The sequence below is a fragment of the Apodemus sylvaticus genome, chromosome 7, assembly GCF_947179515.1.
Source record: "Apodemus sylvaticus chromosome 7, mApoSyl1.1, whole genome shotgun sequence".
Classification (NCBI taxonomy): Eukaryota; Metazoa; Chordata; class Mammalia; order Rodentia; family Muridae; genus Apodemus; species Apodemus sylvaticus.
The window spans coordinates 31414953-31442449 of NC_067478.1; the positions used below are offsets into that span (position 1 = coordinate 31414953).

Genomic DNA, 27497 nt, shown 5'->3' on the forward strand with positions numbered 1-27497 from the left:
CCTTAAAAATGAGAGTTAGCCTTACCTCTGAACATAAGAACTTTCAAAGCTGGCAAGTAATCTGTAAAAGTGAGAACTCATTCACTCAGTTAAGAAAGAAGTAACCTTTCAGATCCCTTATGTTAGTTACAACATATATAAAACATGTATAAAAGAGAAAAAAATCAGAAGGAGAATTTCTGCCCTTGTCAGTTGTCAGTACCCACAACTAGTATCTTATTTTGAACACAGAGATATCTAACACTATCTAAACTAACTAAAGAAGAACAAATTTCAAGTAGACAGTTTGGCTTGTGAATACATATTAAATACATACATACTATGTGTGTGTGCGTGTGTGTTTGTGTGTGTCTGTGCATGAGAGAGTGAGAGAGAGAGAGAGAGAGAGAGAGAGAGAGAGAGAGAGAGAGAGAGAGAGAGAGAGAGAGAGAGAGAGAGAGAGAGAAAGAGTCCGGTCCCTGCTATTACATATATGTGAAGCGGTCCATCACGGATGTTGGGATCCATTGTGTCTACACGTAAGCTGTCACTATTGCCAGGGAAGAGGCTTTACCAAATAAGCCTGCTTTTCTTGATAAAAGTACAGGTTTGCTTTTAAAACTTTGTTCTCTACCTGGTCCACTGACACATGGCTGATCCTGACAATACCCAGAGCCTTCAGACCTTTCCCAAACACTCTGTCCTCTCTGCCAAGCTGAGTCTTAAATACAATCTAAATGAATCAGTCTGACTTGTCTCAGGAGATGGCGTCTTATAATGCCCTCTTCTGTCTGTCAGACAGAACTAGGTCCCTCACACTGCCAACTCCCCAGGAGAAATCCTCTGAGTAGGGGAGAACGGAGGCTGGGAAGGGAAGCTCAGAGGGAAGCAGGGTCCCGAAACTCAAAGGCTCGGCAACCTAGAGGGCATTACTAGGTTATTCACAGATGCTTGTTCACAGGCAATCTGCCTCACAATCAAAATCCAAATTTGCTTGTGCCAAGTTCAAACTCAAGGATATGAATACTAGAAATCCACATTAAACATTTAATTTAGATATTATATGATGAATATTATATATGGTATGGATATATCAGATAATGTAAAAAAACTTCACAGTGCATAAGCTATACCATACCTGCCATATCACAATTCATCTTGCAAGAGAAGGAGCATACAAGAAAATAAAGCTTGTGTTTGGAGGATCTCAGAAAATCGGAAGTATGAAAGTGCTAAGTGGTGATGGGGATGGGACTCTTTTATGTCAGAGTTGAGGCCATCCTCACATATACTTCTGCCTAAGAATGATCATCCTTAGTTTCATCTGCAAATAATGTGTTTTTGCATTTGGAAATTGAAAAAAGAAGTATTTAGGATAATTACAATTATAAAATAACTACAATTATAAAATTCAACAGGATTTAAAAATGAAACATCAGTAACAACACTATAAAAATGAAAAAGATACAAGACAGTATATGGTGCAACATGGTATTTTGAACAGATGTTAAATATTTCAAGACAATAAGGCATTATGGAAAAGGGCATCTGTGGGCTAGGGAGATGGCTCTGTGGCAGAAGGCATGCTTTGGACATGTATCCCTTTGGATTTCAGCCAAGCTCAAAAGTAAATAAACGTACAGAAATTTATGCACCAAAAGGCTCTTTGTTCTTGACTGCACAGGCTCTTATATGTCTGCTTTATATTTGCATGTTTAACTTTATTAAGCATATTTGATGGTTGGACGGAGCTCATTTTGTTGTCTCCCTTAATTGCATACTCAAGCATGATCTCTGCTGTGCTTTTCAGCCAAGAGTAAAACGAATTCCACAAAAATGTTAGTCTATACTGTTTTCTCATTAGTTCTTATTATAACTCGCCATCATTAATATTACAAGATTGGTGCAGATTGCGATTTTTTTCATGCATAATAAGTTTATTTTACATAGAATAAAAATTCCCACTAACGAAAAGATTCAGCATCAAACAATCTTGCTTTTAAGTCGGGGGCTCAGAAGAAGCAGCTGCTCACTGGAAAAACTTCAGTTACATGTGAGGAAAATACACTCTTTACAATGAGTCATTGTCAGTAAAATATTTCAACATTTAAACTTCGATTAATAAATTCAGTCTTTAAAGGTACTATAATACAGATTGGAAAACTCACAGGACACTTTCCTTACCACTCAGTAAACAAGATGACCAGATCGTCCTGCCTGGCGTAGAGGTCCATGGCTTCTTTCATTAACCTCACTTTCTGGCCCCCTCCGATACTGTTCATCCCATCACCTCCTCTCCACTCCTGCCCCTGACCAAGAACCTAGAAATGAAATCAAGAACTCATCCTGAGCTAAATGCCAATGGCAATCGCAGCATAAAAAATGTCAACAGAAGTTGTGCCACAGTCCTTGTAAGCCATTACTTAGTTATAATTAAAGCACAATGCTAGAATGGAAATTAATGCACAGGAGGGTCATAATTCTACAATGCTATCCACCACTAAGACACCATTCCAAATATCTCACAAGTTGATTTTTACCTATAGAAGTGGACTCAGAAAGTTTTTCTCATCTTATTTTTGTTTTTCAGACTTGAACGGAAGTGAAGAAGCCCTTGTAGTTTACTTGTCTAATGTGATAGGAAACCTACAAGGAAATTCCTATACTCAGAGACTTCTAGGCTGGCCTTTCAACAAAGGGCCCACAGAAAGCATCAAGTATATAGGACCCTTATGTCTTTGGCAAATCTTACATTTGTATTAGCCTCAAAAGCTTAATAAGAATTACCCAAGGCAAGGGATGAAGGACTGCTAATCTGGGCTAAACCAGGCCCTGATTTTCCAGCCTCTGCCTCAGCCTCAGCCACGTCACCCTGAACTGTTAGGTAACTGACACCCTGACTTTGAGGGAAAGAGAGAGAGAGAGATGTAACCAGCGTGCCTCACTCCCAACATACAAGTTAATCTGGAGAACGAAAGGGGAATGGAATCTAAATGAAACACAGTGTAAAGAAATTCAGTGAACCCAGCCTCAGATGTTTTACTGCTTACAGGGATGTCTGGAGTAAAGACATCCAAACAAACTGAGGCTAGTGTGGAACTGGATTCAAGCCGGGGCACGTTGGCTAAGGGATCAGTGTTCCAGCTGAGTGACCCTCAACCTCTGGAGTCTCCAATACTGAGCCCATGGAGGCAATCACATCTGAGGCCCAGCCCAGCCAAGCACAGGGAGGAGCCAGGCTATTCTGCACATCAGTCACATGGACAAATGGTGAAAGCAAGACTCCTGGGTCCACTCAATGACTCACTGATCTGACATGCATGGGAGAATTTTTCTGTCTAGATCCTTCGAATAATGAAGATCTCCCCAGTACAAAGTATACGCTGCTTTAGAAACCGCTGGACTACAGAACAGAAGGACGGAGAGAGGACCCAAATCTCTAGCATTCAAATGGGACTGGACTCTCAGACACGATAGATTGTAACTGTATACTCTAGGGCAGGTTTTCCTCAAAAATAAGTAAAATTTCCTCATAATTATATTTATCTCACTTTGGTCATGCAATTCATCAACAGCATACCACATACAAATTTTCCTAACACTTGTACACTAGCGACTTTCTATTCTCTCTTCACATCCAGCCCTAAAGATTAGCCCATAGGGCTCCAGGCCTATCTTACCTTATGCGTTTGACTTATACACCATTTTCCATCAAGGCATGCTAACAATATTTCTCATTTACTTTCTCACTTCTCCTCCTTAAACACGTAGATGTTATCACTTGATCTCTTTCCAGCAAAGCTCAGCCACATTAATACTCTGCATGAAAATCCACACCTCGTCATCCAGAGGCTACGAAATGGGTGGCCCTGTCCTCTGCATCATACGCTAAAGAGCCCAGTTTTTCTCAAGGTAGGAGCAATGTTTTCAGTCTCTCAGATACTTCCTCATGCTCCTCTTTGTAGAAAAGAAATGACTGGCACACTCTTTGTATCAAAAAATAAATAACCTGGATCAACGAGCAGATCTCACAGAAGCCAGTTTAACACTCTATCAAGGGCTCCAAGTCAACTCTGATCATCTCCATGCAACTGTGCCCTGTAGACAAAACATCTAAAACACTTGGCAATGTTCCAACAAATGAACCCAAGCCAAACAAAACACAAAAGCAACTGTCAGTAGTGCACCCCCAAAGCTCCTTTCTCATAAAGACACCACGGCAGGCAACCAACCCCTTTAGTCAGTGAGAATGTTTACTGTCAAACCCTGATTACACTGTATGTGTGCATGACCCTCCAAAGGAAGTCACGAGGGTTACATATACACTATTTCTATTGCTTACAGAACATGTTTATATAAACCACTAGACAATATACTTTAGGCACATATTCCAACAAGTCCAAAGATTGAAAGACATCTCATACCTTCACAGTATAATTGAAATACTTGGCTGAATTCATAAATCTGTGGAATCCATCATTTTCTTTTGTTGCTACAGTTATGACTAATAATTTATCTGAAAAGATAAAGAAAGAAGGTTTAGCAAAACATTAAGTGCTGTTTCTCCATAACATTATGGTGATTAAACACTTCATATGGGAATGCTTTTGTTCAGTTAAATGAAGAGCTACTAAAATAGGCATGCAAAATGGGCTGCATTACACGGCAATGATTATCCCATGTAGTAAGAAACTATTTGACTGGTAAAAGAAAGTTCATTGGAGGCTCAAGGAAAACAGGTCCTGAATAGAGTATTTCACATATAGGAGACGAGCCTTCACAAAATGCCCAGTTCATCCCTAAGACTCTTCTGGATGCCACTCCATCGCCAGCTGTACCGTTACCTACAAACTGCCCCAGACCTGAGGCATACTCTCATGGTATCTCTTTGGCAAGCTCTGTTCACTCTGCATCAACACTCACAAAGGAGGACCTAACCACAAGGCTAATTCTCAGTCTCTAAAAGAAGCTGAACAAAATGAAAGTAGACTATTTAAAAAAGTCTTATTTTTCCTCCTATGCATAAGGTCTTATACCAATAGCCTTAAAAGACATCACATTTATATCATTTATTTATTCTTAATTGCTTAAACAGTAATTAGATCAAAAGTCAGAGATGCTAATAACAATATCAGCAAATATGCATCTTTTAATTGCCTTTTACAATAGCTCTTGAACTTATTATAGGTTCTTCTTAGTGGACTAGGGATATGTTTACAAATACATAAAAGCTACTGTAGACAGGTGGGACAATATTTATCAGGCAAAAGCATGCTGGAAAATTCATAAATGTTGCCTCCTCCCCAGCAAGCAGTTAGGAGTGGGGCATTCCTGCGCCCATAATCAGGAGGAGTCATGGAGGGAAGACAGCTGAGTTAACACCTCAACACTGTAAGCACCAAGCTTTCCCACTTAATTCTCTATGACCTAGTGATACAAGAAGACCAAGAAGGTCCTGCATGACCCCTAAGTCATATATAATCTTTCATCATAGGAATAATGCATCATAGGAATTAGTTAACAAACCAGGGTAGTTCTTCATATCAAATTCTGAAAATATTTTACTACAGAAAGTAAGTATAATTAACGTAGATAAGCTAAACATTCATTTTCCAAACCAAAAGGAAAAACATTTCCATGAAGTTAAATAATGCATTTTTAGATTTCTGTTAAAACAAGGTATTTCTTTATAAGATTTTTGGTATTCAAAAAAATAAAATGTCTAGTATTCAAAAACATTTTTTTTTGGTATTCCAAATAAAATAAAGCCATCAATTAATTAATGTCATGAAGATGTGAGTGTGGTTGTTTGAAGAGCCGCCACGGGATCATGCATTTGAATGCTTACTCATCAGGACATGGGACTGTTTAGGAGGAGATGTCACTGGGGTGGGCTCTGAAGTTTCAAAGGCCCATCCCAGGCCCAATGTCTGTCTCTGTCTCTCTCTGGCTCTGTCTGTCTCTCCCCACCGCCTCCAGCCCCCTTTGCCTGCTTCCTGAAGATGAGGGTGTAAAGCTCTCAACAACTGTTTCAGCACCAGGCTGCTCTGCTTACTCCATAATGTCTACAAACTAAGCTATAAACCCTAATTAAATGCTTTCTTTTGTTAAGAGTCGCCTTGTTAGTGTTTCTTCACAGCAATAAAACAGTGACTAAGACACTGAGTAAAGGTATCTTAAAGATATCATTAAATTATTATTTTTAGTGAAAAAATTTTTTCCAGAGGTGGAGAAATGGGCAAGGTTGACCACCTGAGCTGGATTTCCAGAAACAGGGGATGCTGGGAGCATCAGCAGCACAAGCGCCTGTAATCCCAGTATGCCCCACTGCAGAGACAAAAAGTAAAGACAGGAGAACTTGCAGAAAGAAGCTCCCAGCCAGCAGGCTATATGCAGTAGTGTTGCCATCTGGTCTTTAAAGATTTTTTTGTAAGCAAGGGTAGTTATGAAATCATTAGAACAATTTAAATTTAGGATCAAATTCTCTCCTACCAGACTGTATCTTAAGAGTTGAGATGTCCTCAATCATTAACTACACCATGAGGTTATTCATGCTATGTAGTATTCCGTGGATTACTAAACTTTGAAAATTCATTTTCAATTGATGCAAAAGGACATAAAATTGTACATATAATTGAGTACAAGAATTTTTCATGTACATATATATTGCATGTATAAACATTTTGACTAAGTGGATTCATGGACAAATGATCCATATGATATTTTATGATATATATACATAAAATATTCATTTTCAACAAAATACATTGCACTACCTGTCATTCACAGATGAGGAGAGGAAGAGTTAAATAGGATAATTGATTTTGCTAATATTACCAAACAAGTTATTTGCAGTACAAGGAACAGATAGCCTCATTTGGCAAAGGCTCTCAGAGCCAAAAATAAACGATAGAATAATATATATGATGTAGCAGAGGTCTGTCTTGTCTGACCTCGATGGGAGAGGCAGAGACTTGATGCTCAGGGAGGGTGGATGCCCGGGGTGAGGCTCTCTCAGAAGCAAAGGGGAGGGAGGATGGGAGAAAGAATTCTAGGAGAGAGGATCTGGAGGGAAAGGTAACATTTGAGATAAAATAATTAATAATAATAATAATAAAGAATGATATGTGTGCAAAAAAGGAATGGTAAGCCAGAGGTTTCCTGATTCAGAAAGACCAGAATGGGCTGGTCCTCTGTGGAAAGTTGGATCCCAGATATTGTCTACTACATTTTCAAGAGGAACAGCCCTCTTGAAGAATTGCTCTCTGTGCCTAAGTTGTCCACTGTGGTTCAAGTTGAACACCTGATTTTCTGCCAGATTTTGGAATGGTGGTAAGGAGCTTGAGTATGTCAGAAGTCCTCAGTGAAAGCGGGGTACTAGGTCACCAGTGAGCTTCACACTTTGCCAACATCTCATGCATACTGGCTGCTGGGAAACTAAATTCATCTCGTTTAACTACAGCAGGAAAGACTAGGAGACCTCTGCACAGCTCTCCAGAGTCTCCAAGGTTGCCCTTGCTTTGTAACACTCTGAGGATCAAGCCCAAGTTATCCTTATGTCTCTGTAACTTGGACTGAACCCTCAGTCCTCCAGGTGCATCCCTGACAGGCAGGTGTCGAAGGAGCCTGAGGCCTCAACAAGGCCAACTGGTTAATTATGATATGATTGCTCACCATTTCAAGACTCAGAGTGCAAGCTAGCCATGCAGAGAAGACTGCAGACAGATGCCAGAAGCAGAATTCATGCAGAGGGCAGGCATGTTGCAGTCTTCCATTAATAGTCACTTCCTACTCATGTAAATTACCTCAGCAACAGAAGACTAAACCCTCTTCTTATAAAGGGGAAAAACTGATGGTCTAAAGAGAAAATAAGACTTGCCTAAGATCCTGTAGCTAGGTAGTAATCAACTTAAAACTAAATTTGGTATACAATTTACATAAAATTAAGGTTTTGGGGGGCTTGGGGGTTGGAGAGATGACTGAGTGGTTAAGAGAACACAACTCCAGCTCCAGGTGATATGATGCCCTTCCTTCCAGCCCCAGGAGCATGTGTGCAATGGCATATAGTCACAAGAACAAATACATAGAAATAGACAATAAATCTAAAAAAATGTGTTTTCCCAGCTCTTATAGCACCATTCTGTTGCTAAGTACCGAGCTACAACCAAGTCTAACTGCACTGTAGGTGGCTAGGGGAGAACATTTTATTTTGTGAAATTGTTGGAAGGAACTCAAGGCAAACGTGCCTCCAGAGCCAATTCCCATCGTAATTTCAGCGAGAACAATGGGAGACAGGGGAGCGTTTTCATCTGCACTTCCACACTAAACTGCATGAGGTAAGACAAACTATGTGGGGAGCTGTGCTCGTAGTGGGAATATGGGTCCGCTGTTCACCCATTCGCTTCCCCACATCCTGCTTGTAGTTACAGAAGTAGAAAGGTCCATGGACAAACCAGGATAAGCTCATCACCACAGCAGCGTGCATACTGTGGGATGGGAGGGCGGTGTCCCTGGCTACTTGCCGGAAGCTACATGATCAACTGTCCTACAGGAGGACAGTATGTTCTAGGCAAACTCTTCTGGAACCAGATTGAGACAAACTGCCTGCACCTTCAAGAAATGATAGACTAAAGCCATTACGACGGTTCTTCCCAAACACTGCCAACCAAAGCACACTTCTGCACACGCACTTCAAATAAAAGTGAACACGCACTAGAATTAAAACTTAAAAATGTGTATCAGATTCGCTCTTTTCCCTTCCAGACTATTTTTCTGATAATACATTTCTATATACTCATTTGTTTTCCCCGTTATTGTAGGTAGCCACATGGTGATTGGAAGACAAAGTAACTTCCATGGAGCTATGGGTGCTTAAAGGCATTTTCAAAGTATGTGAGTAGATTTTATTGCAAATAAAACCAAAATTAGTATATTATATAGTAAAAGTGATTATTAGGTAAAGATTGAAACAATAAAACTCTATCCTACTATAAGATGTAATACTCAATATGTGGTTGACCACATACTTTACGTCAATAATAACAAATGATAACAAGAATGAGATTAGTCGGCCATAGCACAGTGACTAGTTTAGATAAGCTTATGCTCTTGCTGTACCAATAGCTACATGCTTAAGATTAATAAGACTCGAGCCGCGAAACTTATCTAGCCTGTACAAAAGGCACTCCATTCAGAACTACTTTGTAAGAACGCCCCACTCACAGCCAACACCCCCTCACCACTCCACAGATCCACACTTGTGCTGAGTAACTTCACTTACTCAGATCTGAATGGTAAAAGACCCCAAGCTCAATGTGATAAGTGATAGGAAGAAAAAAATGAATAGTAATCCCTTCCCAGAAGTAAAAATTACACAAGCCTGGACGGCAGCCATAAACTATACACAGAGATCCAGGAAGTTCCTTCCGGAGCTTAAAATGTGAAAACAAAGTTCAGACACCAAAGAATGGGCGAGCTAAAGGACTGGCAACTCAACCAAGCAAAACCTGAGTTAAAATTCTGAAATAAAACAACAACAGAACAAACAGGGAGAAGCATTCACTATGATCATCTCCTACATGGTATTTAATCACAAATATAAAATCTGCATTAAAAAAAAAATCTCAGGAGGCTGAACACAGACTCAAAACCAGCCAATACACACCAAGCAAGCAAAGAGAGCGCCATCTTAAGCAGGCAGGTGACATGCACCAGCTCCTTCCCAGGTGTGAAGTCACAAGACACTGGTGAGCTATGTCAGCAAGTGGTGACTGTGTGCAGTTTGACCAGGGTGGCAAGAGATCTGGAAGTCATGCCACGTAATAACAGTTGAGGGACTGAGATGGTTCTGTACTCTGATCAAAAGGAAAGAGTAAGAAAGGAACCAACCACCTTTTGCACTAACTCATTTAAGAGGGGGAAAAACTAGGTTTTTTGCATAACTTTAGAGAGTTGGCTGTGAGAGGAGTAATTAATTGAGGATGATGTGTCAACCACAGAACAATAAGATGTATCCAAAATAAACGAGCTACATGGGGAAATTAATGTGTTCTATCTCTTAGATCCAACAAATACAGCACAACTTTCCAGAATTTGTAACAGCATAGTTGATACCTCCATCTATCACAAAACGTGAACACTAGATATAATTCGAATGTCAAAGACACAAAATGCTGCCAACCACCCGCCCGAAAGAAGGAGTATACATTAATGAACTCCAGGGCTTCGGAGACATGAACAGTCACAAAAATAGAAAGATGTGCCAATGACAACTTCCTCTGAGCAGAATAGAGCAACACATCTGCTGGCCAAATGCTTTATCAGAGACTGGGAACCGCCATTCTGAAATCTGCAAGCAGATTAGAGAGCTTGCTGAAACACATTTGAGGCGCTGCTGTCTATTCTGTATTTTACCCAAAATATAAATATAATAAAAATATCCCCTGTGCTCATTCACAGGGAGCACCATTTAGGGACCAGGACAAAAACCCCACAGATGTAGATAGCATACATTCCCATCAGCTCACACACATGGAAGAGCTGCCCTGCAGCAGGGGCCGCGTGCAGCTGTGCTGGGATTAAGAGACCATGCTCCAGGAGAATGGTCTGATTAGAAGAAGAGGCAGAAACATGTGCTGTTGAAACTTAGTGAAAACAAAGCCCTAAACTTCACTTATCATCTTCAGTTACAAGGGAATAGCTATTTCCTCTATCCTGCCTTTCTAAAAGAACACTACAGAATTATTTTCAAGGGGCTGGACTGCCAAGATTACAATGCTGTCTCTTGGTTCTTAGAGTGCTTGTTTAGCATGCTCAAGCCCTGCCTTGATTCACAGCATAACATAAGGAATAGCCCTGCTTCTGGGGCTTCTCTGCTTCCTGGTCAGCCCCCTACTGTCAACAGTCACAGTGTCCTGCTCTCCACCACAGATGGAGTAGCTCCTCCTGCCGTTTCTTCTCTGCCACGACGGGCTGAGGTCCTCTGACAGCACAGCTAGCATAACTAGGTTATCTCTTAAGTTGCATGTGTCAGGAATGCTGTTACAGCAACAAGAAAATTAAGGAGTTCGGAAGAGAGAGACTCAGGGTTCTCAGCGTGTGATTTAACTGTCCGTGTAGTTCACAGCCCTTAGAAACTGCTCTGTAGAAGGCTTTCCAACAGACTCAGGGAAACCCACGAGTACTGTAAGCAGGGAATGCTGGCCGAAACATGGGCTGTAAAGACTGTTTATGAGGTTTCAGGCAGCAACAAAGACTACTGAAAGTTGGGCTGGAGGCCACTCAGGTTAGATTCTGACCACGTTCTCCCTGTCTCCTGGAAATGGGAATGAAGCTGAACTCTAAAGCAATGAACTTATTTATTGGACAGGGTAAATTCCATGATAGCCTAGCACTCAGTCTGAGGCATGACAGTTACTGGCTACTTTTGATCAGGTTTACAATGAGTGTGCAAAGCAAGAGGAGCAAAAACATGTGCATCTTGGAAAGGAAGGACTGCCCTGTGCCTCCTGATTCCATGAGGAGGGACTGGTATGGTTCAGGAAGTGCCCATCTCAACTTACAGCAGGCAAGAGAAGCAACAGCAGAGTTCAAGAAGTATAGTTTATCCTGGCTATAAACTGAGAAGGAAATCAAAGAGTTTACTACCATAGAGTACATACACAAGTATAGTAAATCGGGCAGCCAAGAGATACAAGAATGCACGGCCTGTCTCCAAGTAAAACACTCTTTGAGTGATTTTATGTAATCCTCCCAAAAGACACTTTGTTGACCTTAGTAACTTGTCACTCAGAAGCAACACCTACACTGGAGACCACTTAACCTTATCCCGAGGAGCACAGACAGCACCCTCGCTCTCACTGTGTGTACTTTACAATTCTTAAGCTTTTCTTTGAATTTGGCCCTTTTACTGCCTCCCACCAGTCACCAGTCACCAGTCCCTTTATCATATTCCAGTCGTGAAGCTGGAACCCAAGGTTCTCACCCATCCCAAGAAGCCATGGGTGCCACATTTAGCCTTAGTATGGCTTACCAGTCTCAAATCTCCCCACTGTGAAGCCCACAGGAAGCAAGGCAGCTAACCTTCTATTATCCAAAATGTGCTCAAAAGACCAAAGTCCAAACCACAGACGTAAACACTGACCTATTTTCATCTCATTGACGGTTCTTTGTCCTACAGGACATCTCCCAGTTAATGATACATTCACAGAAATGACCATGTTATTCATTCGTGGAACACTGGAGCTCTGGGCCCCCATTTTCCCTTTTGACTTTCTATTCCTAGGGACTACTGAACCCTGACAACTCAGTGCTGGTAATAATAATTTACCAACTGGTTCCCAAATCTCAGGTATGACCAATCTGTTCCATTCATACACTGTCCATGTCAACTGTTTCTCAGACATGACCATGTGTCAGAACTACCCAAGGCCTCATTTAAACACAGATGCTGAGTCACAATTCTCCTCACTTACTGTGCATAAGGAACTGCTGAGGAACAAATTTCTTGCACCAGGAGATACTGATAAAGTTGAAATGGGGATCACATTATAAACTAGTAACCTAGGTATGCCATCCAATATCCACAATGAGATGTAACAAGACATAGGAGGAGAATAATCTGGATTATTCCACAGAAGAAATAACCCATAGGTGGTTCTAGAAGAAAGAGTAAAACTTAAATAATAAGAAATAGAGGCAAGAGATTCTCATCATCTGTATTCAAAAAATGAGAAGAAATGGTTCAATGCATTCACTGAGAGAAAAGGCATCTGGAAGCCAAGATGAAAAAGACCATGCACAGCTCTGAAGTACCAGGCGCAGACAGGGGGAGATGAGGAATAAACATTCTATAGACGCCAGAGTATCATCAGCCTCTTCAATGCATGTTAGGACCATGTGCCAGACATTGTCCTAAAGGCTGTATTCCAAAGGGAATAAAAAAGAAAAGAGATCCATCTTTGCTGGCAGAGGAGCAAACACGAAGGACAATACTCTGGTAACTTTCTGCTCTAAGTCACATGGACAGGAAACACTGAAAGTCATGGCCGCTCTAATGCTGCAATTCTGAGTTACACAGATAGCATAACACCGACAGGGGAGTCTAATGCGGAGGCAGTGCGCCATGCGGATAACATGCTGGAAGTTTTCTAGTAAGAAGCAACAATCAATACAAAGTATGTCACGGTATCTGGCTTTGGAAAGGACACGACAGGCATATATACACATGGGCAGACACTATCAAGCAAGAGAAGATGTGGTGTATGGAAGCCTCAGAACTGCTTCTAAACTGCAGAGGGCCTCACAGGTCACCGCAGATTTTAATCTTGACATCCGATGCTTTCAGAAGTTTGAGGACAGGGATAAAATGCAAGGCCAAGATTAGTATCTGCTAATCGCAATAACAACATTCATCTATTATTCATGACATCCAATTTCTAAATGTTCTATTTCACATCAAATATGCTGCCCTAAATAAAACATATTTGATGTGACAGGATCCCAGATTTGAGGCCAAACAAAATGCTTAGTGCGATGTAATGCAGCTTTCTCAATCATTATGACAAATGTTTATCAGGAATGCTTGGCTTCCTTGAAAGAAACAAGGATAAATTCAGGCACTGCTGGCTAGGATTGGGGGAGCAGTTACAACACTCTAGGCTAAAGATCATGATTGGAACCAAGCAGGACCAATGAAGAATGTGAAAAGCAACTAATTTGGGTGTGTTTTGATATATTAAACTAAGTTTGTGACGGAGAGAAGAAGGAATTCCAAATTATTTAAGATGACTTGCCCAGAAAATGGCAAGAAAAGGTTTATATTAAAATTACTTACAATGACAACATAGATCCTAAGAAACCGAGAATGTGACAGTAACCTGATAGCTTTTCTTTTGTTGATATTCTCTTGTTCCCAGGAGATTCTCAGACAAAAACTAGCAAGAAACCAGCAACAAGCTACTGTGGGTTTTACTACTCTGTGTGACAGCGGTGACTGAGTTCACCTCAATACTGAATGCTTTTCTATACTTCTCATTAGTTTGAATTTCACCAGACTGAGCAATCAGTATGCAGAGACTTTTCCTCATTTTAAACTAGAGTAAAATAAACAAGCCATTGGTGTATTATGTAAATTCACCACCTTAAGTCATTACTAAGACAGTTCTTACACGGCTTGGAATAATACATCCACTGAAATTCACTAGTGAGGAATACCCTGCAGGCAGAGAATGCAGAGGAGGAAAGGCTGAAGGGCTCGCCTTTAGCCCTCCTTTCCCTGGTCCCTCCATTCTTTCCCTGTCTTCTGTGTAGACATATTCATTTACTTTCTTGCTATGATACATTAGAAACAAACAGTATGCCACATAGTTGTTCAAATACTAAGATGACTCCACAAGAACACAGCAAGGCATTAATTAGTCATAAAGATGACACACATGTAAAGCAGATGTTCATACAATAGCTCTATGAATGCAATCTAACATCTGTGTATAAATCCACAAAGGGTGTACACACAGGGTAGAATGCCCATACCCCTCCCTCCCCCCAGCACTGGCCAGGCTATGCAGTACCAGGCATTCAGCAGTTAAGCTCCACAGCATTTTTGGAGCAGAAAATGAAGGCATCGGTCACTCTTGTTGGAAACCGTAGCCAATATTCCCACGTGGCCAGATTCACAGGAATCCTGAGAATTGTGAGCTCTGCAAAATCTCGTACAGTACGGGGTCACCCTGCCCACTGCTATGAAGCTGTTACTCATCCAGCCGAAGCTCTACAGCCAAGCAGCGCTGTTAGCTCCCAGTATTTCCTCAGAATCAGTGACCTCTCCCAGTAGGCCTTGCATGCCCTTAGTTCCAAGAGTTCTCAAAGACAAAACACAATAATTTTCATTATTGAAATGAAATGACATTTTTATTTAGTGCTAAATAAAATAATACCAGTTAAAAGGTGTGTGTGTGTGTGTGTGTGTGTGTACACACACACACACACACACACACACACGTGTGCATGTGCATCTGTATGTGTTTCGAGTAAAAATGTTTCTCAAATTCATAAATTACTCTTCTTTTTCTCTTACAACACATTCCCACTACTGAACAGAACTGACTGTGTATCAGTCCATAATTAGAATATAAAAAAATATAACTTCTCTGTGACCCCTAATCACCACATGAGAGGAGCCCCAGATGGACTATTTTTCACATGCTTTCAACTTTTAATTTCATTTTCCTTGCTTTGCTTTTGTTTTTCTGATGCTGGAAACTGAACTCAGGACTTTGCATATAGGAGGCAAGAGTGCTACCACCGAGCTACGCTCCTGGGCCTGGGTCTTTAACATCTTAGTTCCCAGTTTAATATCTGAAGGGTCAGGGTACCTGATGGCACAAGGAAATGTTTAAACCTTTGAAAGTACCTTTAAATGTACTGTAGCAGAACTATTACTAATAATATTTAACGCACATCATTTAAAAATTCTTTTACGGTTTGTTTTTATGTCTAATTGGGGGTGTGTATGTGAGTACCGGTGCCCACAGAGTCAGGCTTTAGTTGTCCCTAGAATTGGAAATACAGGCAATTGTAGGTGGTTTCTTGTGGGAAATGAACTCGGGGCTTCTGCAGGAGCAATATATCCTCGTAAGTGCTGAGCCATCTCTCTAGCCATGAACTGACTCTTGCCACTGATTGCTGTCACCAAGAAACATACTTTCTGAATCATTAGAAATAACACAATGGCCACTATCAACCTTCAACTTGAAGAGGTCCAGGATTCCCTCGGGGATCAAGTCAACTGAGGTTAACTTAATTGATTAGGTAAACTGTAAATAACACATTCCCTGGACTGGAATCCTGGACTATGTAAAAAAGCAGGAAGTGATTCCTGACTGTGAACACCATGTGCCCAGGTCCCCTCTCGCTATGGTCTCTGAGACACCCCCAACAAAAGAACTGTGACTGGAAGAAATGCTTTCTCCCTAACAGACTTTCACACAGCCACCAAGGGGAAAGGTGTGAATCAAAACAGCTTTTTCTTTTTTCACTAAATAGAAATTATGTAATGCGATCAACTCCCTTTTCTATCAGCAAACCTGCCTAGGGCCAAACTCACTGCCCGGCGCACTAATCCATCCTCCACTGGCGCCTCTCAATCCTATTTTTTTTCTCTTCTTCTTTTCAATCCCTTCCAATTATTTCTCCCTTCACCCATTAATGAAAGCTAAGGCTAAGGCACATCAACATCACATCTAAACATCCCTTTCAAAGTGCATAAGCTGCATATTTTGCAGAAAAGATCACCCGGCACTGCAAAGCAGCCCAGAAGAATTAAAGGGATATTGGGATATGGGAAAAGCACTTTTAGGGAACATAAATGTCCCGGGACTTCGCTTAAACAAACCAAACCACACAAAGCAATGCCTGTCTTTAAACAAATTTTAATTTGTAATAGAAAACAAATACAAGAGAAATTCAAAATAAACCCTCCTGTTACTGTACTGCAGTGGAATATGAGGGAGGAGCAGAGTTAGTCTCTCAGTGCATGCTAGTCCTGCATCAGAGCAGATATGTCTACCCCTTTGGAACAGCCCTCTGCTGACTCAGGGGAACCTGAGCAATGATCATGTAGCCCTGGAGCCAAACTCCCTGGCCTGTTTCCATGTCCCTTGCTGTGACTGTGGAAGCTTCCAGGGAATATAGCTTCTCAGTACTGTCATTAAAGTTCCCAGAATGCTGTGTCCCAAACTCACGGTATCAGTGGCCAGCAGCAGCTGTTCCAGATCATCCCAGAGTTTTACACTGAGTCCCTCTGCAGAATCTCTGTTTCATCAGTCGGTTCTTTTCATCCCTAGCATACAACTAAATTAAGCCCTTAGATAATCAGAGACAAAAAGGCGATATACACTTTAATAAGTGATTCCTGAAAGTAAAAAGGTCACCAAAGCTTCTCAGAAAGCGCTACTCACCTCCACAGCAGAACGTTAGAGCAGGCATAGTCCATGTTTGCTTTGTGAAGATTAAAGTAAATTTAAGCATTTAACTGCCGCGCACTTATAAAATGTAAAGATACTTATAGCCTATGTTTCTCTCTCTTGTGCATGTGCATTGCCTCTGCAAATTCTACGAGAGTCATGTGGCCAGTCCTCTCCTTGCCACCCAGTCCCATGTCTGACCCCATCATCTCCTCCCCTTGTCTCATATTCTAAAGGACCTCACAGCAACCACTCTGGACCTGTTCTTCACACTGTCGTCAGGAGAGAGGGAGCCTGCAAAACTACTTTCAACTCAAAAGATCTCAGCAGTTTTTCCCTCGTTTTCAGTACAGTTCAGGCTCTTTGATATGGTGTCCCCTACCTGTCTGTGGGTCTGATCTCTTAGCACCATAGCAGGCCTACTAGTTGGGCTACTCCACAGACACATGTTGGGCAGTTCCAGGAAGTTGTTACTTATGTTCTGCTTTTTCAAGCCTCTTCTCCCAGAAACAATGCAGCCCCAGTCCACTTAAAACAGTGGTTCTTTCTCAACCTTCCTAATGCTGTGACGCTTTAATACAGTTCCTCATGTTATGATGAGCCCCCAACCATAAAAGTATTTTTGTTGTTATTAAAAACTGTAATTTTGCTATTATCATGAATCATAACAAATACTCATTTTTTTCTGGTGGTCTTTGGCTACCTGTGAAAAGTCCTAAAAGAGGTTCCAATGAACAGGTTGAGAACCACTGGCTTACAAGAATGCAAATACGGAACAAAGCCCTGAGGAGACCTGAAATGTGCAACCCTATCATTCTTAGACCATGTCATCAACACACACACACACACATACACACACACACACACACACACACACACACACGCATGTGCGCACGCACGCACACGTACATGCACACATACACATGCACACACATTCTTTCTTCTTGTCATTGGCATTAGCATTCACTCATAGAATTCTTTATTGTACTTCCTCCACTCAAGTAGATTGTGTATTCCAGTAAAATAAGACATCTCCAGGCATTAAGGGAGGTGAGGTCCTTGGTCCTATAAAGGCTCAAGGCTCCAGTATAGAAAAATTCAAGGGCAGGGAGGCAGGGAGTGAGTGGGTGGATCGGTGAATACCTTCATAGAAGCAAGGGTGGGGGATGGGAAAGGGGGTTTCAGGTGGGGACCAGGAAATGGGATAACATTTGAAATGTAAATAACGAAAATATCACAGGAAAAAAACTTGGAGGGAAAAAAAAAGCCTCTTATTCTGCTAAATAGAAAGTTGAAAAAGATAAAAAAAAAAATCATTACAAATTCCAGAAATAAACCAGTATAGCAGTATAGGTCAACAGAATGATTCCTGAGTCACTAAACCTTTGAACAAGACACATACACACAATGGAATACTACTCAGCAACAAAAGAGTTAAAGAATCATCTGCAACCAACTGTGATTACATGGGAATCGTCATTTTAACTGAAACGAGCTGGCACAGAAAGACAGAGCCCGGGACTTTGCTCATACTAACTGACCTAAGCCAACTGCTCTCTTAGACCTAGGGAATACAATCGCAGTAACCATAGGCTGAGGGCAGGGAAAGGAGAGGTTGCTCAGTGGTTACTTAGCAACAGTGAGACAACAGCACACAGTCCTGGGGTGCTGCTGCTGCTGCTGCTGCTGCTGCCTGCTGCTGCCACTGGTGGTGGTGGTGGTGGTGGTTGTTTCTCCTCAGAGAAGTCACTCTAGTCGCTATTTACTAAAACTTCACAAAAGCTACTGAATAAAATGGATGCAGTTAAAAAAATTAAATAATGAGCCTAGAATCAGTACTGTTTTTGCACATTGGCGGGTGAAGGAGTCCAGTGACCAGATAGTAAATTAGTCTTTCTCTACGGAGGCTTCCACTTCTAATAAGACAGTTTTTAGAGACCAGATAAAATGCCATCAAAAACTGTTTCATGAATGTACTAACAGAGGACTTAAAATTGCTAAATGGGATTTTAAAAGACAGAGCGCAGGGAACTATGACCCAAAGTAGATCCAGGCAAAAGCAAGCCTTGCTGACAACCAAGACTCCACTGTGAGGACTGGCTGAGGGAACACAGATATACTTGGAACCACCACGAGAAGCACAGGATGCAGGCAGTGTAATCATCGGGAATGAGCTGAGACGATGAAGATTTCTTCTATCTCAGCACATCTGCCAATCAGGACAGGCCATTCTTCCTTGGGAGCCATGCTGGACCATACAGGATCCCCCACCCACTTACACATCCATCAGTGCTTATCCACAGGAACGCAGCAGCACCTACCACTCAGAGCAGGTCCCTGACACACATTATCATTTGTCCTTTGGGAGAGCATCAGCCCGAGACACTGGACTTGAGAGGGGCAGGAATACAAAGTTATCAAAGTGAAGGAGAGCAATGCACCCCTCCCCCAACATCCCCCTGCAGCCCTGACTGTGGGGAAGGCAGCTCTGGGATGTCTGTGCCAGTCTGTCTCTCCCCCCTCCCTCCCTCCCTTCTCTCCCTGACCCTCTCCCATCTCCCTCATCTTCCTCCCTCCCCACCAAAAGAAAAAAGTAAATAGAGAAATTTCAGATAAAATTCCCTGATCCTGAAGACCTAACACTATTTGACCTTTCTGAAATCTCATAAGCAGAAGAGATTTGACTCTGCTGCCTGGTGTCAGATGGAGACAGCTGTGAGGGAGTTTAGAAACAGAGATTAATGGATCTGATCACACAAACCTCCTAGCGAAGGCATTTCTGAGACCCAGCAGCAGAGATGAATTCAGATCATTGTGGCTTCAGACTGTGTATTTAAAGGCCTTAGCTGTCTGAGACATTGACTAATGTGCGCATAAACTTCTACTGAAGATGAGTAAGGCAGATGCCAAGGAAATAATCGTGCACAGCAGATCTGAGTGCCTGGACTCATCAAACCTATACACGACTCAGGAGGAGATTAGTGAATAATCGTAGGTTTATGATCATAAATTCCAAGGAAATCTGGGCTTAAAGAAAAAAACGGAGGAAAAATCATATATAAGAAGAATGACAAAAAATTTAAGTTTTGAAACTAAGTAATCAGCATCATCAAAAAAATGACATCTCCACTGTTAAATTTATCTTTTATTTTCTTTGCGTTCTTCTAAAAAATGCTGCCTTTATAGCTTAGCTTGTTAAACCCTGCTGAGATCCTGTATATATTCGATTATGTGAACATAAGAATAATTTCACTATTTTTAGCTTCCACCTTAGAAAAATGCTAACTAGAATTATATTTCTTAAAATGGTACGAAAGTAATAGAGCACAAATTGGGCAATTTCTATTTGTAGGCACGCTTCTTCTACAGGTATTGTCATAGTCACTGTTCAAATAATTGCCCAGGAAGCAGCATTACTGTTCGGGAACGATGAGAGTTCAGAGAGGTTAAGAAGCTTGTGCAGAGGATAATCTGCTCACGTGGGACACCTGACGGCTCATCTGTTCATCTGAGAGCTTTATCCTCTTAACTACCGCTCTACACTGTTTCCACACAGTTTATCTTTCCACTACTATGTAAGCAGTTTGTAAGCCCTTGGCTTTCAAATACGTCATGTCATGTATCCCAGCATCAGAGGCAACAGTGTGGCTACTTTAAATTCACAGTTAGGGTTCTATCAGTGTTTTACAGTGAGCCCTCCCTGGCTAGTCTCAGAAAGCAAGCACACTCTTCTGTAATCCTTCGGCATTTCTCTTTGTATGGCAAAATAAATGAATACCATCCTTAAACCCACGGTAATGTTAAACAGGATGAAGGTGAAATGAATACAGCGTTTCACATCATTCACAGGACAGCAGGCTTAGACCTCAGTTCATCAGAAGTGCCAAGAGACATGTGAATCGGGACCCTGTTCGCCGTCAAACAGCCATGTAGGGACCGTGTTATCTCCCTCCCTCCGTCTCTGCTAATCATGGAAGCAGCCAGCTGATCTCCTGTGTGTGTGTGAGTGTGTGTGTGTGAGAGAGAGAGAGAGACAGACAGACAGACAGACAGAGACAGGAGAGACAGAGAGATGGAGAGAAAGAGACGGGGAGAGTGTGTGTGAGAGAGACAGAGAGGAGTGTGTGTGTGTGTGTGTGTGTGTGTGTGTGTGTGTGTGTGCAAGAGAAAGGGTGTGTAAGAGAGGGGGAGGGAAAGGGAGAGAGAAAGGGAGTGAGAACACTGCCAGGGTCCACCCACAGGAGACCACAAGCTGAATGCTATGGACTAGCGAGAACATCTGGAGGAGTACATTCATTATGGTCAGTGTACAATGCCACGGTATCAATTATATAACCTAGATAAAGTCCTACAGTGAAACTGACCAAGCCATATTTCTACTTTGGACAGAATTAAGGGTTCAACTTATGTAACCAAAATGGATTACAAAACCCCATCAATGGCTTCTGATTAACGTTCTTCTCCGTTGTCTGGGCCTTTTTCCTTCACACTTGAAGATTTCTCTGCTACTCCGCTTCTTGTCACCTCTTCACATGAACATTCTCCAGAAGGTTTCCCTTCAGTGCAAATGGACTCTTCAATTCATTCACATGTGGGCGATTATGACTACTGAGAAAAATGCATGTCTTCCATCTATGAGGAATTGGTTTACTTTCATTTTCAGTGTTGAGGAAGACACAGGTCCTTGAACATGGTAGTCAAGCACTCTAATACGGAGCCGCTCACACAGGCCCATCAGAATCCAGGCCTAGTTACAGGAACGGAAATACATGATCAGTGATAGTTCTTCCTTATCTAATGATCATGTTTTAAAACATAAACTTCTTACTTGATCCCTCACACTCCAGCCATCCTACCCCGTCATCCTAAGCCATTCATCATAAGTTGTACAAAAGCCTCAGTTAGGGAAAAGCCATTATTAATTGACCTATGTGCTGAGCTTAGCTATTTAGGGCCTGTCACTGTGTAGGGGAACACACTTGGACTTGAAGAACATAAAAACATCAAATATGTAATACCTAGTAGCGAATAGGTTAGTTAACTTGTAACAAGGGAGATGGATCAATAAAATGCAAGCCCCCAAACTCGAGGGCCAGAATTTTGTTACACTGCACCCATATTAAAAACTTGAGTGGGGGCTGGTCAGATGGCTCAGCGGTTAAGAGCATTGACTGCTCTTCCAAAGGTCCTGAGTTCAAATCCCAGCAACCACATGATGGCTCACAACCATCCGTAATGAAATCTAATGCCCTTTTCTGGTGTGTCTGAAGACAGCTATAGTGTACTTACATATAACAATAAATTAAAAACAAATAAAAAGCCTGAGTGTGTATGGGCCACTGATAATCCTACTACTTGAAAGAAAGCATGAAAATCCCCCTGGGTAAACTGGCTGGGTAAAATATCTGAGCACCTGAGATTCAAGGAGAGATCTCAATAAATAATGTAGAGAGAGATCTAGGATGATCTCTAGCTTCAATACCTGCCCTTCACAAACACACACACACATACATGTTCATATGTACCCACACATGTACACCTATGCACTAAAGCATCTACCCATACACTAAAGCATTTACCATTTTAATGAACCAGATATTTCTTTAATATATAGTATATTGGGATGACTAGTGTTAATATTTGCTTATTCAACAAATCATGGTTAATTCCCAAGTTCTCAAGGTCAGAGTGAAGGGGCTTAAAAAGAGGGAGCATAGGGTGTTAGGGGAATGTGGCTTGGCGGCGTGGGGGGAGGTGTCCAGGTGGGCCCTTGCCTGGGCACCTCTGCCCCTGAGGGACCACACACACACACAGGCATAGTATAGAATAGAGTTTATTCAAGTAGGGGATGGAAGTTAGTGGTAGAGAGAGGCAGAGAGAGAGGGAGGGAGGGAGGGAGGGAGGGAGAGAGAGAGAGAGAGAGAGAGAGAGAGAGAGAGAGAGAGAGAGAGAGAGAGAGAGAAAATAGAGAGTGGAGTGGAGGCCGGCCATGACCACGTGGAGAGGGGGAGCCCAAGGGGCAGAGAGGTGAGAGAATGTGGGAGAGCGGGAGAGCAAAGAGGGAGAGGAGGGGCAAGTAGCCCCTCTTATAGTAGGCCAGATCCATGGGGCGGGGCATACCTGGCTATTGTCAGGTAGGTGTGGGGTGGAGCTTAGACAAAACATCAACACAGAGTTTTTTCAGTTTTAAAGTATCCTAACAAAAGAGTAATTCTGCTTTTTCAAAATTTACATTCTTTCCTTCTGATTATCCTAGTTGAACTTTTTCCTTTAATTTACCTAAAGTCATTTTGGAGAGCTAGGGGGTTAGCCTAGAAAGAGCAAGTTTGGTCCCCAAGTGTGGGAGGCAGGGTGTGGTCCTTTTGGAAACAGTAGATAAAACAGTCCAAAAAAAAGGGGTGGGGGGAAGAAGAGAAAATGAAAGGAAAGACAAAGCTGTCCTCCAAGTTTTATCGATAAGGTTGCTACTCTCTAGATAACATTCAATTGTGGATATGCAAACACAAAGAACAAATACTGCTCAGACAGCAACTCAGGAAGAGCTCAGGGAAGGCGCTGCATTCTAAAGGCCGGAAGGGTGATCTCTACACCTAGCAGAGCACATGCAAGCATGCACATACTCACTGGAGAGCACACACACACACACACACACACACACACACACACGCACGCACGCATGCACGTTTTCTCCTATAAAATTAAAATGATTTCTTTTGAACTTATGGTGCTAGCACAATAAATGTCATCGTATTTTTAAATTACAGGATAAATCTATTTCAGAAAGAAACTAACGAGAGTAAATTTTTAAATAGCCTACACTACATAGGTTGACTTTTAGCCACTCCAGGTTTATCTGCATCATCTTTGTTCATTATAAATTTTAAATAGGAAGGAAACAACAGAATACAGTTCCTTTAGAAATGTTTACAGTATTGAAATGTACTGGATTATCTAATTCCTCTGAGAAGTCAAAACATAGCTTCATAAGAACACTAGACTGTTTTCCTCCGTCATATGAAACACTTAGAATATTTTAAAATGTAAATTTAATTCTAGTTATTGTTAGCATTATCTTACCTCTAAATCAAAAGCTCATTAGGAAAAAAAAAAAAAGCCACATCACATTTCAGTCAAATCCCATGAGAGATACAGTTACTAGGAACAAATACAAACTTCAAAATACAAGCCCACTGTGTATCTCTGTTCTCTTTGACCGAATAAAATAGTAGCAGTTTTCCCTAGGACTCAGGGGAAAACCCAGATCCGCAGATCAGGTCTGCTGGAGTGGTTGGGCTCAGGTTACAGAATGAAGGGATCCCAGGTCCCTGCCTCCTGGCACCAGCTGTCCTCCTGGCCTTTGCCCTCAAGGCTTTTTGATTTCTTCAACTTTACATATGAATTATTTCCCTATCATGATTCCTACAATTTCAATGTAAAAAGAACTGAACCTGCTGTGAGTTTGTGTGACTTTTATCTTCCCTCCACATAAAGCAATAAAACATAGACAAGACATTCAATAAACACTGGAACAGTGTCATATCCAGAGTATCAAACAATGGGAACGGTGGTGCTGTTACCTACCAACAAAAACTTTTATTAGAGGAAAACATACAGTTTAGCTAATCAATCAGTATTTAGTAAAGCATAGAATCACAAAAGCCTTAGCACATTATACTTAGCACTCAAAACCAAGAATTATAACAAAAAAAAAAAAAGGCTTTACCAGCTCCTGTGGACCACCACACACATACATGCACACCTGGGCAACACAACTGGCCCTGAATGGTTTTCTGAAGAACACAGGCTAAGTGGGAAGGGAAGAGGGTTACATATATCTGGGGAGAGCTGGGACAGAAGGTGAACAGGATCAAAACATGTACAGACTTGAAACTCTCAAATAACTAAGGAAGGGGATAAGGAACTATATGGGCAAAAATTAAAAAGTAGATAAATAAAAGCACAAATCTCTCTCCTACTGAAGCAAATGGAGCACGAAATGGGTAAGGTTGTGCTAACAAGTAGCCAAGAGGCTACAAATATGACCAACTATCCACTGGTCTTTTTCAACCTTGAATGGAGTCCCTCCAAGGACTGCTACCTTGGAAAGCATTAGTCTCTGTAAAATCCTCTGCTGGGAAAAGCAAGGAGATAAAATTTGGGCATGGATTTTCGGAAACCTGTCACATGCCAGGAACATGGGGCTTTAAGGACACCGAGTAAGTCAGAAAACACTGAGACAACTCTGTCTGCTGTGTGGGTCTGCTCATTTCTTTGCTTTGGTGATTTTCCAGATTTGGGTTTGGTTTTGTTTTGCCCTTGGTTACCTAGTAAAGTCACTGTTTAAAAATTTCCAACCTTCTCTAAACTAAACTAAGAAGAAAAAGAGAACTGTCTTCTAGAAGTGGCCGGCAGGAACTAGCGGGCCAGGATGAGCAGGGCATTCTGGTCACAGCCACAGTGTAGGCTGGCAGCCAGGAAATACCAGCTGGAGTGGGAGCAGAGACCTCTGGAGACAAGAGGTCTCAGAGCCGGTGTGGCCAGGGCTCAAAAACCCAAACAACCAACCAGACAGTCAGCCCTCACTCAGCACAAGGTCTTGCAAGGCTTCCTGGAAGAGTGAATTAGTCAGGTCATTTGGGTTTTGAAAGACGTGATTTAAATTCTCCATTTGCAGAATGTTTGAAAACAAAATAGATGCTGGTGTTTATCATACCTAAAGAATCAAGAAGAAAAGTTTTTAAATGCTCCAGGAACCTGTTAGGAACTGAATCTAGAATACCAAAAATAGAAGGCATATATAGTAACATGGGCATGTAATCCTAAGGAGACAGAGGGAGGAGGGCCAGCAGCAGTTTAAGACCAGCTGGGCTATATAAGTGAGATGTGGCCTTAAAAGGTGGAAGGGAGTACCTAAAGGAACTAGATTCCCCTCTGTGCAATAGATATTAGATATTAAGCAATTAGTACCCTAAGACCTTATATAAATGTTGGGTCCAATCTAACTAAACCAAAGGTAGCATCAAAAAATGTGCCCTGGGCCCTAGAGGGAAGAGGAGGGCTTCTAGGTATGTCTTCTGCCAATCAGGGATGCTGAAGCATCCCTGCATCCTTGGTGACTGCCTGAATCCACTCAGTTCTTTCACGCATTGCTAAGCCTGCAGAACAGTCAACAATGGTGCACCATTCAGTTCTGGGGAGAACAATACCCACTAGGAGCAATTTTCAGGCAGAGTTTACTGGAGAACAGGACTGGACACTGGGCTGAAAGGGAAGCTTCAACCAGCCCAGAAAGAACATAGTCTGTTCTAAGGAGGGGAAAGTGTTCTTCCCAAGGAAATGGCCCCAAGGCCAGCTGATGTTACCCAGTTAGACTTAGAGAAACGCTTTCTTTTCACTTCTGGCTGAGGAAGTTTAAAGAGTCCCGGGGAATCCTGGGATTAAGGGTCATTCGTGCAGCAATGGCCAAGGTTGGATGTCATGAGTCAGTTTTGTCTTCCACAACCCTCTGCAGCCCAAATTATCTGTAAATGTCAGGTGCTCAGGAGAGGGATTAGCTTTCATGAGAGCCATGAGAGACCAGTGGGAGGTGAGGCTTCACCTGTGGGGAAACCAAGAAGCATCATGTCAATCTGTCAGACCTTCCTGGCAGCCCCAGAGAGGGGATACCAGAAACAAGGTGGAGGTGACCCATCCTGAGAGGGTGTGACCTGGCAGGTAGCTAATATCTCTTCCGTGTATCTGAGTGTCTCAGGCAGGGACGACAAGAACGTAAGAACCGTTTATGCTGAGGTAGATATGATGGCTCCCAGCTACAACCCTAGCCAGTCCTAGAGAGGCTGAGACAGGAGAAATACAAAGTCAGGCTGAGCTACATAGTCACACCCAGCTCTTCAAAACACAAAAAAAAACAAGTATTTGAAAGCCCCTTTATTCCATGCAGAAACAGATCTTCACCTGTCTGCCTGGAACGTAACCGCACTATTGAAATCTAATGAAAAGCCTCTTTCGCTTTGTTTTTGGAAGAAACCTTAAAACTAACTGGAAAGTAAAGGCAGAACTTCAGCAAAATCTGACACTACAACACTGTGGGGGAAAAAAACACCAAAGATAAGTTAGCATGATAAATGGATGCCTATGCATCTCACAATAAGCTAAGTAATAATAAAGTCAACACATAATGCACAAATGAGATGTAACTTGAACTTTGTCCTACTTAAACTGGAGCTGGTCTGACAGCTCCTGACATGCCCTCAACAGCCCCACTGAGTAGCGTGTTCACTAAGGATCTTCCGTGGAACTATTCACAGAACACAGAACGTGTTCTGTCGGTTGCATTAATGTTTGAAATGTGGTAGTTTGTTTGTTTTCCTCCCTGGTGAAGTCTCTGAATACAGTCATTCATCAGGAACAGAAACCCACAGGCAGAAGGGAAAGCTACTGAAGGCGAGGGTCGCTCTGTCCTGGCGAAGTGTGGAATGTCCCTGTCACTCAAAACCCTGCACAGATGCTGGCACTTTTGAGAGAAGTGGCAATCAAAAAGAACGGTGAAAGGAG

At 41.9% G+C, this 27497-nt stretch overlaps 1 protein-coding gene across 2 annotated transcripts in view; it reads right to left on the reverse strand.

The window, feature by feature from the left end:
* Positions 1-27497, reverse strand: part of Plod2 (procollagen-lysine,2-oxoglutarate 5-dioxygenase 2) — a 65536-nt gene that overhangs the window by 32173 nt on the left and 5866 nt on the right. For both annotated transcript variants that reach the window (XM_052187645.1, XM_052187644.1), the window contains exons 2-3: positions 4404-4495; positions 2164-2300 (exon numbers count right to left, since the gene is read on the reverse strand). In XM_052187645.1, the coding sequence (XP_052043605.1) occupies positions 2164-2300; positions 4404-4495 (229 nt within the window). The remainder of the gene's footprint in view (positions 1-2163; positions 2301-4403; positions 4496-27497) is intronic.